This window comes from Argentina silus, assembly GCF_951799395.1.
Source record: "Argentina silus genome assembly, chromosome: X".
In the NCBI taxonomy this organism is placed as follows: Eukaryota; Metazoa; Chordata; class Actinopteri; order Argentiniformes; family Argentinidae; genus Argentina; species Argentina silus.
The window spans coordinates 28,166,399-28,179,240 of record NC_139653.1 but is presented as its reverse complement, the minus strand read 5'-3'; the positions used below and the strand labels follow the sequence as shown (position 1 = coordinate 28,179,240).

The 12,842-nt window shown below is 43.2% G+C and overlaps 1 protein-coding gene across 1 annotated transcript in view; it reads right to left on the bottom strand.

Moving 5' to 3' along the window:
• LOC310822314 (AP-2 complex subunit mu-B-like) overlaps window positions 1–6,203 on the bottom strand; it is a 23,920-nt gene extending 17,717 nt beyond the window's left edge. Inside the window, exons 1-3 of the mRNA XM_083694659.1 lie at window positions 6,131–6,203; window positions 3,962–4,074; window positions 556–559 (exon numbers count right to left, since the gene is read on the bottom strand). Coding sequence (XP_083550785.1) covers window positions 556–559; window positions 3,962–4,035 — 78 coding nt within the window. The 5' untranslated portion in view covers window positions 4,036–4,074; window positions 6,131–6,203. The remainder of the gene's footprint in view (window positions 1–555; window positions 560–3,961; window positions 4,075–6,130) is intronic.
• Between the last annotated feature and the right edge of the window lie 6,639 nt (window positions 6,204–12,842).

Here is a 12,842-nt window from a genome sequence, read left to right as displayed (position 1 = left end):
TGCACACATTGTTAACTCCCAGCAGGTCCAAAAAAAATAGTGGAAACTCGATGAAACTCTCCATTTAGAATGTTGTTGTAAAATGCTGCAAGATTGTTAAAAAAAAAAAAAAGACAATAAAATTATGTAACTAAAGTTATCTTGTTGTTTTAGCTAGCACATTGTTGTATTTTATTATATTTTGCAACAACAATTTTTCAAAGCTAGCTTCAAAGTAACTCACTAAAAGTTTAATAGCATCCAACTGCAAAGAGAAATGCTGCATGAATCCACATAAGGGATACTCTAGGCTGCTAACAATTCGGTCAACATTCCAGCCAGCTAAAAAATGCAAGCGTCACACCCAGTCAAACATGTAGTCTGCTGGCATTAGATATTTTGATAAGCAAAAAAGCTACTTCTTGCTTAATTTTTAGCATTTTCATTGGAAACAATTAAAGTATGTAACCTAACATTTACCCAGAATTGATTTGATATGGAAATCAAAGCCACTTCAGTGGGGCTTTAATTAACAAAGGAAAAGTTGTGCTGAATCAACCAAGAGCCAAAACTGACTGGACTGCAGAGAAGGATGGAGGGCAGGGTTGGGGCATGATAATGTGTACATTTAATATGATGATTTGATGTCTCTAGACGTCACAATAAGTTCATTTCTGACCAAGCTTAAATTACAGAGATAGGCTCAAGGAGGACACAGGCCCTAGGTAAAGAAGAGTACACATGATTTGCGGCATGTCCAGCACAGCTTGCGCTGATGTTGAACTCTGGATGTTGCTTGTGCTACCTTAAACGTCCACAGTGCAGGCAAATCATGTGAATGGGCTCTGAAGAGGTGAGACATGATAAGCAACATGCTGCGCTCAATGCAAGGTACAGTTGGCAGGGGTTTAATACCCGCACACCGGCACCGCAGCGGGGTACACCTCAATGCCGCCGGCACGGTTTTAAGTGCTTTTGAAAGCGACCACAAGGTGGTGATGAGAGCTGTGAAGGAAGTTTGAAAAGAGAATGGTTTGCTTCATCAGAGATCAGCAAAATCAAGTTTATTATATTGCTCATGAATCAAGCATTTTCTCACAGCGCAGAGAAACAGGGGGAAATGTTTGCGCTTTAATAACGTAACAGAATGGTTACAGAATATAGACATTTTAATGCGAGACAGCAGTAAGTATGTTGGGGTTCAGTGGTATTGAGACTTGGTAGAAAAATAGCCTACAGTTATAATAGGATGCAAACGTCCACATTTTCAGCAAGGGCAGCCTTCTCTCGTTCACACAATGTAATAATAATAATAATAATAATAATAATAATAATAATAATCCATTTATTTTGTATAGCGCTTTTTGAGGGATGCTTTGAAGGAGAGAGCGTGCTGGATAAATTGTCACGCCTTTGTTTGTTAATCGCAAACTATCAAGAAAAAGATTATCCTCCCCTTCAGTATATCCTCAGATTAAACGTTCAACTCCTGCCAGGCTCAGGAACAATAAACAATTACAAAAACACATCTTGCTCCAGTCACACTAGATTTTAGGTGGCTCTAACCATCCACCATGTGCTCTCTCCATCCTCTCCTGACTAGTCTCCCAGTCCCTGCCGCTGAAAAACATCCCCACAGCATGATGCTGCCACCACCATCCTTCACTGTCGGGATGGTATTGGCCAGGTGATGAGCAGTGCCAGGTTTCCTCCAGACGTGACGCTTGGCATTCAGGCCAAAGAGCTCAATCTTGGTTTCATCAGACTAGAGAATCTTGTTTCTCATGGTCTGAGAGTCCTTTAACTGCCTTTTGGCAAACTCCAAGTGGGCTGTCATGTGCTTTTTACTAAGGAGTGGCTTCCGTCTGGCCACTCTACCATAAAGGCCTGATTGGTGGAGTGCTGCAGAGATGGTTGTCCTTCTGGAAGGTTCCCCCATCCCCAGAGGAACTCTGAAGCTCTGTCAGAGTGACCGTTGGGTTCTTCACCTCCCTGACAATGGCCCTTCTCCTATTGCTCAGTTTGGCCGGGCGGCCAGCTCTAGGAAGAGTCTTGGTGGTTCCAAATTTCTTCCATTTAAGAATGATGGAGGCTACTGTGTTCTTGGGGACCTTCAATACTGCAGAAATGTTTTTGTATCCTTCCCCAGATCTGTGCCTCGACACAATCCTGTCTCAGAGGTCTACGGACAATTCCTTCAACATCATGGCCTGGTTTTTGCTTTGGCATGCACTGTCAACTGTGGGACCTTATATAGACAGGTGTGTGTCGTTCCAAATCATGTCCAATCAATTGAATTTACCACAGGTGTACTGCAATCAAGTCACAGAAACATCTCAAGGATGATCAATGGAAACAGGATGCACCAAAGCTCAATTTCGAGTGTCATACCAAAGGGTCTAAATACTTATGGAAATGTGATATTTCAGATTTTTATTTTTAATAAATTAGCAAACATTTCTAAAAACCTGTTTTCGCTTTGTCATTATGGGGTATTGTGTATAGATTGATGAGGAAAAAATGAATTGAATCCATTTTAGAATAAGGCTGTAACATAACAAAATGTGGAAAAAGTGAAGGGGTCTGAATACTTTCCGAATGCACTGTAGATGCACCAAAAGTGAGATTTGTTTCGCTCGGATCTCTGTTTTGATGACAGTTGAGAACAACTATCATCAGTAGGATAAATCTCGATTTTTGTTATTTTCAGCACAATTTTTTTTATTATAATGCCATTGCCTATTTGGGAGGTGCCGTTCAAGATTAGGGAGGACAATTATTTTTGTCATGAGCATGCCGTTATTTCTATTACAGCATATTGGATGACTGTCATTCACATTCCATTCACCCAGTTCGATGTAACATCGATAGGTTTAGGCTTCACTTTGCTCATTGAATTATTGCTTCTTGCGAAATATACTTGCATTCGAGCAGAGTGGGAGTGAGTAAGTGTTAATGTTATTGTGCTAAATGCTCTTTGCTTTGTGAGTGCGCTGGGGGGGGGATCATTTCATGCTTTTCACTCACACTAACCACTATGTTATTCTCCCATCAGAAGTCACCAGTATTGTTGGATACGGGCAGTAAAACAGTGAAAATAGCATTTGTTTTATTCTCGTCATTGCACATGGCATGTAAACATTTTGATATATTTATGAAAGTTGTCATTTCAATCATGTGACATTCAGTGCCAGAGCAGAAAATTAACAGCACGAACTGCACTCTTTGCTTTATGAGCACACTGTGTCCATACAGCCTACTTCTAAAATGTACAGAATCAACAGGAAACATTATACCCAAATTGAAACAACTCATTAGCTACTCTTCACATAATTAATCAGGCGGCAATGTTTGTAAACACACTATAAACATATTATTTTTACAAGGTGAATGACCTAAAAAAAACTCACCAGTGCCATTGTGATATCGTCACACCAGCAGCCCAGCTCTAAACTTCTGCCAACTGGAGAGTGCCCAGTTCAATGAATTTGAACTCTTGACAGCGTTTGGGCTACCTTAAACGCCCGCCACCACTTCAGAAATAGCTGATTTGGAAAGCGCAGCCACGTCCTCCATTGAAGACACTAGCTCGCCTGATGCAATGCCGTTCTTGCGCTTATCATGTGAATGCCCTTTTAGTCACCAAGCTACTCTGCTTGTCTCTTAGCAACTAGTGCTGCATAGCAGGTTGGGCAGACTGTGGGTCCATGCAGAATGTAAATTCTGCCACACACATTTTTATTAAAGTTCTCGTCAGCAAACCATTCATAGGAGGAGAGTATGAATATGAATAGGTTAGACGTGAATGGATCCAGGAGTTTAATTAGCTAGGAATTTCAGGTGGAACGACTACTTAGAACATATATTAGCCTCTCTGACCCTCTATTTTTCCCCTCTTCCAAAAGCTTTTCCAAGTTAAACTATCTGCCCCTCCCGTTCAAGGACATAAACATTCCAAAACTATAAGCCCCTCTGGACTCACCCTATATCATCACGGTAGACACGAGAGATCAAGACCTCCCCCTTGTGGTTGTAGATGAACAATCCTCCAATCATGATGGCAGCCTCTTAGTCATCACAGGTCATGATCCTTCACTGCATGGGGAAGGGCGAGGCAGTGGGTGAGAGAGACATGCAATTACTCCTCAAATTCAAGTGCTGATTAATAATTATGCTTTCTATACAAAGATGGCACATTTAACAAGTTAAACTGTGTGGGTGGGCTGTGTATATTTCAATGGCAGTCTGTACCACAGCTCTGGCTAAGCTAGCTAAAACACTTGATCAATATGTGGCGCTCTCTCTTTAACTGTCATACACACACACAGTAGACACACAGTAGAATGGTGGTAGTGAAATAGTTGGCAGGTGGCAAGCTAGCATCTCCCTCTATGCAGTCCTACGGACAGACAGAGTCTGAGACTTTGCCATGTATCGAAATAAAAATGACCCCGCCAAGACACTTTGTAATCAATGGTTCGTTGTGTGGTTGCCTCCTTTGACGGGCATCAAGCTAGCCAAATGTGCCTTGCAAAAAATAAGCAAGTGTACAGTAATCCCACGAATGACGTAGCTAGCGGCCCGCCTCCTGTGTGAATTGGTGATAAGTTTTAGTATGAATGAAAACTTAACTGAACGTGTAGCGCTTATTTGATTCGTTATCAGTCTTGCTTCTTACAGCTTTGCATTTATTAGAAGGCAGTCCACGGACTTGAGGGAGGCTGAAATGTTCCCGGAGCTTGTAGTGCTTATTTCATCAATTTCCAAGGATGTTACAGAATTGTTTTAAAGGTGCGATCTTTGCACCCTATTATTACGTTTTTAATTATAACAACCTATCACTTTAGCCGCACCATCACGAGATGATTCGATGTCACCTCTAAACTCATAACCATCGCTATGGCAAGAGGCATAATTCATTGGGCCAACCAGCATAGTTTTGTAAATGCCGCATCTGTATGGAAGACCCATCATTCATGTTTCGTCAAAATTGTCCCAGTGGTGTCGGAGATATAGCGTGTGACATACGAACGCATCCAGTCCTCTCCCCGATTTCATCTTGGGGGACAATAAGCGCACTTTTCAACTACTCGAGAGGGGTATACTAGCGAGCTAACTTTAGCAACGAGCTAACTTTAGGTCAACTTAGTCAGCTCGCTAACTCTCTTTACTTGCTATTAAATTACTTTGGAAGAGAAATTTGGCAAGCTTGATCGATGCCCGTCAAAGGGGACAACCACCCGACAAACCATCAGTCAGTGAAAGAAGGATTGTTATTACAAACTGTCTTGGCAGGCTCATTTTTATTTCGATGCATCATCATAGCAAAAGTCTCCGACTAGCTGTCTATACTGCATAGAGCAGGATGCTATCCGGCTAGTAGCAAGCCAAACCTCCATTCTTAGTCAAGAAAACCAAATTCCCGTAGTAGTAGGTTTACGTTTTCATGTCAATCTAAGCATTAGACAAATTAACGTTACATGAGTAGTCAATGTTGCTATTGACAAATCCCTCGTTAATCGTTATAGACACGTCAAGAGAGTTAGCTATATCATAGATGGATAGTAGCTAGTAGTATCCAGCCACTGAAGACTGCATCCTGAGTCACTCAGTCAGACTACATTTACAACCTACTAGCTAGCTAGTTTACCCCGAATCATGACATGGTAAAGTTAACTACTTACTAGTTACCAAGGCAACTAGAATTAGCTAGATAGCTTGTCAACTAACTTGGTAGTCGACAAAGATGTCTGCCTAGCGCTGTCTGATCTGAAAAACGCTATCAGTAACAAGCTCACTAGCTAGCTGACCATTTCGTTGGCAAATATATTACCATTACTTTATTTGTGCATTCGTATACTTCATTATTATGCCGATATAGAACGAAACACCTCTTTATTGAGGTTCCAAAATGTGTTTCCATAATGCCTTTATGCATGAGAGGAGATGCCTGGTTGGCTAATCGGCTAGTTAACGCGTCGATGTCAAGTCAAGACGAGTCTGGTTGCGGTCAGATATTGCTGCATTAATACTGTTCTTACCAGTATCTTCCCTCAAAACTGTAGCTTGACTGGCCCGTTTACGTTAAAAGCTAATTCAGAAAATACAATCTTGAACCAAGTACTCTGCTCGAGCGTTTTATTGCACTCACTTTCTTGCCCCTCTCTCCAATTCAAGATGTCGACAGCTCCTACCCTTACAGGTTTCGTGTCAGTAATGTGTTCCCTTTTCAGATACAGTGTTTCCCTTCTATTAATAGTGGTTAAGAGGTATCTATGGCAAAATTGATGATGGCTTACTTACATGTCACCAATGCATTCCGAGTGTTTTCATGTATTTTAAAGAATATTTTAACATAAATTATTTAATTCAGAACATTAATTGATGTTATCGCAATTTGTTAATTAACACCAACATGTATCAACATGTTTTATTTGAATCAGATGCAATCAATAATGTCATCTGCAAGCACCAGCAACGTCTTACAAATGAATAATATGCATATTTTGAATACACAATTATATTTATATAGTCGATCTAAAGTGCATGGAAATATCAAAATCACTGTTGTAATATTTTCAAAAATGTGATGAAGGGTATAACATGATTGACTCATTGTGGTATAATAATCCTAATTAGTCATCATGAAACTGCTTTGGAGGACCAAGTATAATAAGTGTAAGCCACTATCATTGTCATTGTACAATAATGTTCGTTCGATTACTCTTTAAAAACATAGTGTTCGCCATCTGACAGAAAGTATCTGACACGATACTACTGTCTGCTGATACTGATAACCAGAAATGTTATGGTGCGCCTGTCAGTGGCCTGACCAGTGCTAGACCAGACTTTAGAATACAGAAATACCCGGATGGGTCAAAAAAAGTTATCCTTTCCAGTATCACTTTCTCCTCCTGACTCGGAACTCGATTTTCGTGTTGGCATTTTCAAGGGTGTCCCCATAGATACTCAAGGCGTGACGTTTTACTGGGGTACGGAAGTGCGGTATTCAATGGTGTTTCCGATGCGTTTTCCAATCGTCTTTTAACTATGATAAAGGTGATTGATGGTGATGACTGCTAACTATTTTGAAAATGACACCCCAAACTCATGAGTTTAAAGTGTATTGAAACATAAAAAATAACAACAACAGCTAATGTCTAAAGTGGCCAGCGACACTCGGAGCCTCGACCGACCTATCTTGTCGGACGTGGAACCAATCTTCTGAATTTCAGATTAGAAAGCATCCGCGATAAAATAGAATACTAATTTGTGAGATTCATGCTCCCTCCCATTGCTTTCTTGGGACTGCTATTTATTTTTCAAAACCATGAATACATCCTTAGTTACCGTTGTTTATAAATAATGTATATGCACTGTTAAGTTTGCACAGTTGCGAGTAAAGCACCTGTTTCCTTTCATGTGAAATGTGAGTTGCTCAGCTGGCTGGCTCACTGAACAATCTATGCAAGTTTTCGTGTACATTTCCAAACTAAATCACGGCTGCACCTTCAACCACCAAACTCCTTTGCTAGCTGTGAGGTCAACTAAGAAATTCGCTGTAGAAAAACATGAAAATAATTGAGTAGTCTACACATTGTAACCAAGGTAACGGTATGACAGCACATTTTAGCCAGGCTACTTTTGATTTATCCCATGACCGTTTGCGAGATGACAGATCAGTACAGAGTCATGCTATCTGACGTGAGACAATGGGGGGTGTCCCAATCAATGACGAAATAGGAATGCACACATAGAAGTCTGAGATAACCCGATTAATTTCGATAGTAGTACCTTGTGTCGCTAATCCACCAACGAAATGTGTACTTTCTCGTCGCCATTTTGTTCTGTCCACCCACTGAATGTGTTTAGTATTTGCTCTCGTGTAGAACAACCCAAGAAGTATGCATGAGCAAAAGACGGCTCCTAGGCCCCTTGGTGCCCTCCTTTTCTCTTTCCCCTAGACTCTCTGGTTGAGGGGGAGGAACAGGACTCCTTATCTCACCTAAGTGGTCACATAATGTCCTTCCCCTGTCACACCTGTCCATATCCACCTTCGAATTCCATGCTGTTTCTATCACCTCCCCTGTCAAACTTCACGTTGTTGTTATCTATCGTCCACCAGGTCAGCTTGGCCACTTCTTAGACGAGATAGATGTCCTTCTCAGCTTCTTCCCTGAGGATGGCACACCGATCACACTATGAAGAAGCTTCACTCGTCTGGAGTACTTGACCTTCTCTCCTCCTTTGGCCTTACCCTGTCCCACTCTCCTCCCTGGCTGTCTGAAACCCTGCAAGCTTGTAGAATAGGGCTCTGGGCAGCTGAGAGGAAATGGAGAAAAACTGGCCTCCCTGATGACCTAGAACATTATCTCTCCTCCTCAACTACACCTCATCTGAATCAGCTGCTAAAGCTTCTTACTACCATTCCAAAATTCAATCCTCTGCCTCTGACCCAACGAAACTGTTCTCCACATTTTCCTCACTCCTCAACCCACCCCCCCTCCTCCCTCCTCCTTGTCTGCGGATGACTTTGTCACCTACTTTGAAAAGAAGGTTGATGACATTAGCAGCTCTTTCCCTCTCACCAACACTGCTACCTCTCCTACTAAACCCACTGCGCTACACATGGTCTCTGGTTTATCCGATTTTTTCCCCCTCTCCCCTGATGATGTTCTAAAACTGGTCACATCCAAGCGGGCAACCACCTGTCCCCTCGATCCTATCCCCTCCCCTCTCCAGTCCATCTCCAAAGACCTCCTTCCGTGCCTTACCACCTTAATCAATTCCTGTCTATCCACAGGATCTGTCCCAGCGGCCTTCAAGACAGCCAGAGGCAAGCCTCTTCTCAAGAAACCAACTCTTGACCTGTCTGCTGTCCATAACTACAGACCGGTATCACTTCTCTCCTTCTTATCTAAAACCCTTGAATGTGCTGTCTCTAACCAACTGTCTCACTACCTCCTTCAGAACAACCTCCTTGACCCTCACCAATCCAGCTTTAAGGCTGGGCACTCTACTGAGACTGCTCTCTTTGCTGTCACAGACTCTTTGCTGTCACAGAGGCCCTCCACTCTGCTCAAGCTCCCTCCCTCTCCTCTGTTCTCATTCTTCTGGACCTGTCTGCTACAATCGACACAGTAAACCACACAATCCTTCTCTCCACCCTCTCAGAATTGGGCATCTCTGGCTCTGCACTCTCCTGGTTTGCATCCTACCTGGCAGATCGCTCTTACCAGGTGACATGGAGAGGATCGCTGTCCTCTCCACGAGCCCTCACCAGGGCTCTGTCCTTGGGCCCTTATTGTTTTCCCTTTATACTAAATCTCTTGGCTCTGTAATTTCCTCACATGGTTTCTCCTACCACAGCTACGCAGATGACACTCAACTCTTTCTCTCTTTCCCCCCTTCTGACTCACAGGTGGCAACATGTGTCTCTGTGTGTCTTGCAGACATTTCTGCTTGGATGTCAACCCCCACCTCAAGCTCAACCTTAACAAGACTGAGCTGCTCTTCCTCTCAGGGAAAGCCTGCCTTCTCCAAGACTTCTCCATCACAGTAGAGAACTCTATTGTGACCTCCTCCCATACAGCCAAGAACCTTGGGGTGATCCTTGACAACCACTTATCCTGTGTGGCGAACATCACAGCGACAGCACGCTCCTGTAGATTCTTCCTCTACAACATCAGAAGGATATGTCCATTCCTCACCAGTGAAGCAGCACAACTTTTGGTCCAAACACTTTCTCTCGCCTTGACTACTGCAATGCATTCTTGGCCGGTCTCCCTGCCTCCACCATCAGGCCTCTGCAGCTCATCCAGAACGCTGCCGCCTGTCTGGTGTTCAATCTCCCCAAATTCTCCCATGTAACTCCCCTCCTCCACACCCTTCACTGGCTCCCGGTATGGTAAATTTCTATAGCAAATAAAGAGAGAACAGTCCACATAGGACAAGACAAGGAGGCCAATTGTGGATGTTCCATGGGAGGATAGTTTGATGTAGAGAGTGAGTAGGACCAGGAGATGGCCAGAGGTTGATTAGTGAGGATGTGGTGGTGAGGAGTGCAGGGGGTGATGTAATGTTAACCAATTGTGGACATTCCATGTGGGACAGGACAAAGAAGCCAAAAGTGAGTTATGGAAACCAAATACACATAGTCCATGAGAAAACAGAATAAGGGATAGAGGGAGTGACTGATGGAGACACTGATAACAGTGTGGTTGGTAGGTGAAGGGAGGTCCATTGGTACGAAGCACTAGAAACACAGTACTAATATTCTTGTGGTAATACGATGAGCTCACCACCAATATTGTAGCAACCCGAGAACTATCTTTAGAAATGGGAGGGGAAACCAGACCATGACGAGGTATTGGGAACTTGGTGAATGATATCGGTGGCGAACAGCCAGGAAGTGTAAATGATTTGCATATGGGGGATGGAACCTAAATTTGAACTGTATAAACATGGTGAATTGGGAGACAAACGACAGATGCTTCGTGAACCACCTCGCCTTTTGCTACTTGTGATGAAAGTCTCTGAATAAACCATCAGCTCTGGTCTTTGACATTTTATTTAAAAGTATTTTAACTTAGAATTCCACCATACCGGTAACAGCTCGCATCAGATTCAAGACCCTGGTGCTCGCCTACCGGGTGGCAAAGGGAACAGCCCCTCCCTACTTGCAAGCAATGGTCAGCCCCCAAACTCCTGCCCAATCACTCCGCTCTTTCACCTCGGAAAGCCGTCTGGCCGCCTCTACGTGGATGCAGCAGCCGCACTACTCGGTCACGGCTTTTCACTGTCCTGGCACCCCGCTGGTGGAACGAGCTTCCCACTGAGTGGGAGAGTCACTACCAATCTTCCACCGTAGATTGAAGACCCATCTCTTCAGGCTACATCTTAACGGATTCTCCTAAAGACCTCTTCATCCCCACTACCCCCCTGTACAAGTTTCTCTCCTGTTAAAAAAAATAATATAAATAATAATAATTGTGACTGCCAATGGCCCCTGGTCCGAGCATTGATTACTTTTTCTTATGATGACTGATGTATAGATGATTCACTTACTTAAACAAATGTATTTGTTCCAAGTCGCTTTTGATAAAGGCGTCTGCTAAATGCCATAAATGTAAATGTAAATGTCTAGGCCTCTACCGATCAAGCATGCACACTGGATTACCAATACGAGAAGCACAGAGGAACATGCCTCAGCCCTCAAGCAACAGACAATATTTTGAAGTCCAAGGTCTGTCAAATGTTTGCTGGGTAGTATGCAACCCATGACTGTAAAATACTGGACAAATTGAAGTCTGACGTCACCCGATTCATTTCAATAGTAGAGCTCATGTCACTAATCCGCCAACGAAATGTGTACTTCCTTGTCGCCATTTTTGTCCGCCCACAGAACATGCTCAGTATTCGCTCTCGTCTAGAATAGCATGAGAAGAACATGCCAAAGGCAGCTCCTGGGCAGGTCTCTGTCGATCAAGGATGCGCACTGAGTTACCAAGACGAGAAGCACACGAGAACGTGCCTCAGCCATCAAACAGCAATGTGATCAATGCCAGCTGTGTATGTCTGTTGCTGCCAGCAACAGAGAGAGTTACAGCACATTATTCAGCTGATAAAACAATACCTGTTATAGAAGTCGCTTATCTTTAACCAAGGCTAAAGCACATATAGATAAACTGCAACAACCTTATTTGTGTAGCCTACATCGTATTTATTTATCGTTTTTATTTGTTTATATTTATCTGACATTTAATCATGTATGCCCTATTAGGATAAATGACTGTAAAAGAAGGATACCCGTATTGTATTTTATCCCAATTCTCACAATACAAAGGAATACAATACAAAGGAAAAACTTAACGAAGTACAAGAACAGCATCCCCGCCTCCGCCATCAGACCTCTGCAGCTTATCCAGTATGGTGCCGCCCGTCTGGTGTTTAATCTCCCCAAGTTCTCCCATGTTACCCCCCTCCTTCGCACCCTTCACTAGCTGGCAGCGCCGCCTGTACGTGGATGCAGCAGCCGTGCTACCTGCAGCCGTGCTACCTGCAGCCGTGCTACCTGCATTATAGTTAAAAGACAATTGTACCCCACTGGAAAACCACATTTTTAAATGGAAACCGCATTTCCAAACCCCAGTATAGGTGTGGCCACTGTGTAATGTCACTCCATGAGAGTTTATGAGGACGGAAGAGTCGAGGAGAGGACAGATTTTTTGACAATTGAGAAAGAGCTTAGGTTTATACTTTATAGAGAGCCGAAGTCAGCGCTGCCCCTTTTATTTTTGGTACCAGAAGTGCATTTGTGTCCTCTCTGTTCCTCATTAGCTGGATTTCCAACCTGTATTATAAGAGATTAGTTAAAGCCACAACATGTTATTGGCCCTCTGAGCGTGATTTGAACAAGTGTCAGTCAAGCCTGGCAATATACAGTATGTGTGCAGTGTACACACATAAGTGTACAACAAAAAAGTTTTAAAGTTTATAGGGCGAGAATGTCCTCCAGTGGCCAGGTTTTGGGAGACGGTCGCCTCTAACCTCTCTGAGATGTTTGAGATCATTCTGCCTCACTCGCCTGTTACACTCATCTTGAACGACCTGTCTAATCTGGGCCTATCTCAGATGAAAATGCGAGCTATACTGGCCGGGCTTACAGCAGCGAAAAAATGAATTGCTACACGCTGGAAGCCTCCTCATTCCCTCTCCCGTAGAGTGTGGGTTCTAACATACCTAGACATCGTGTACCTAGAGCTATCGACAGCCTGAGTACAGGCGGCGAAGGAAACAACGATAGAGATGTGTCACTAATGCATGACTTCAGGCTCCTTTGACCAGATTGCTATGAAGCGGGC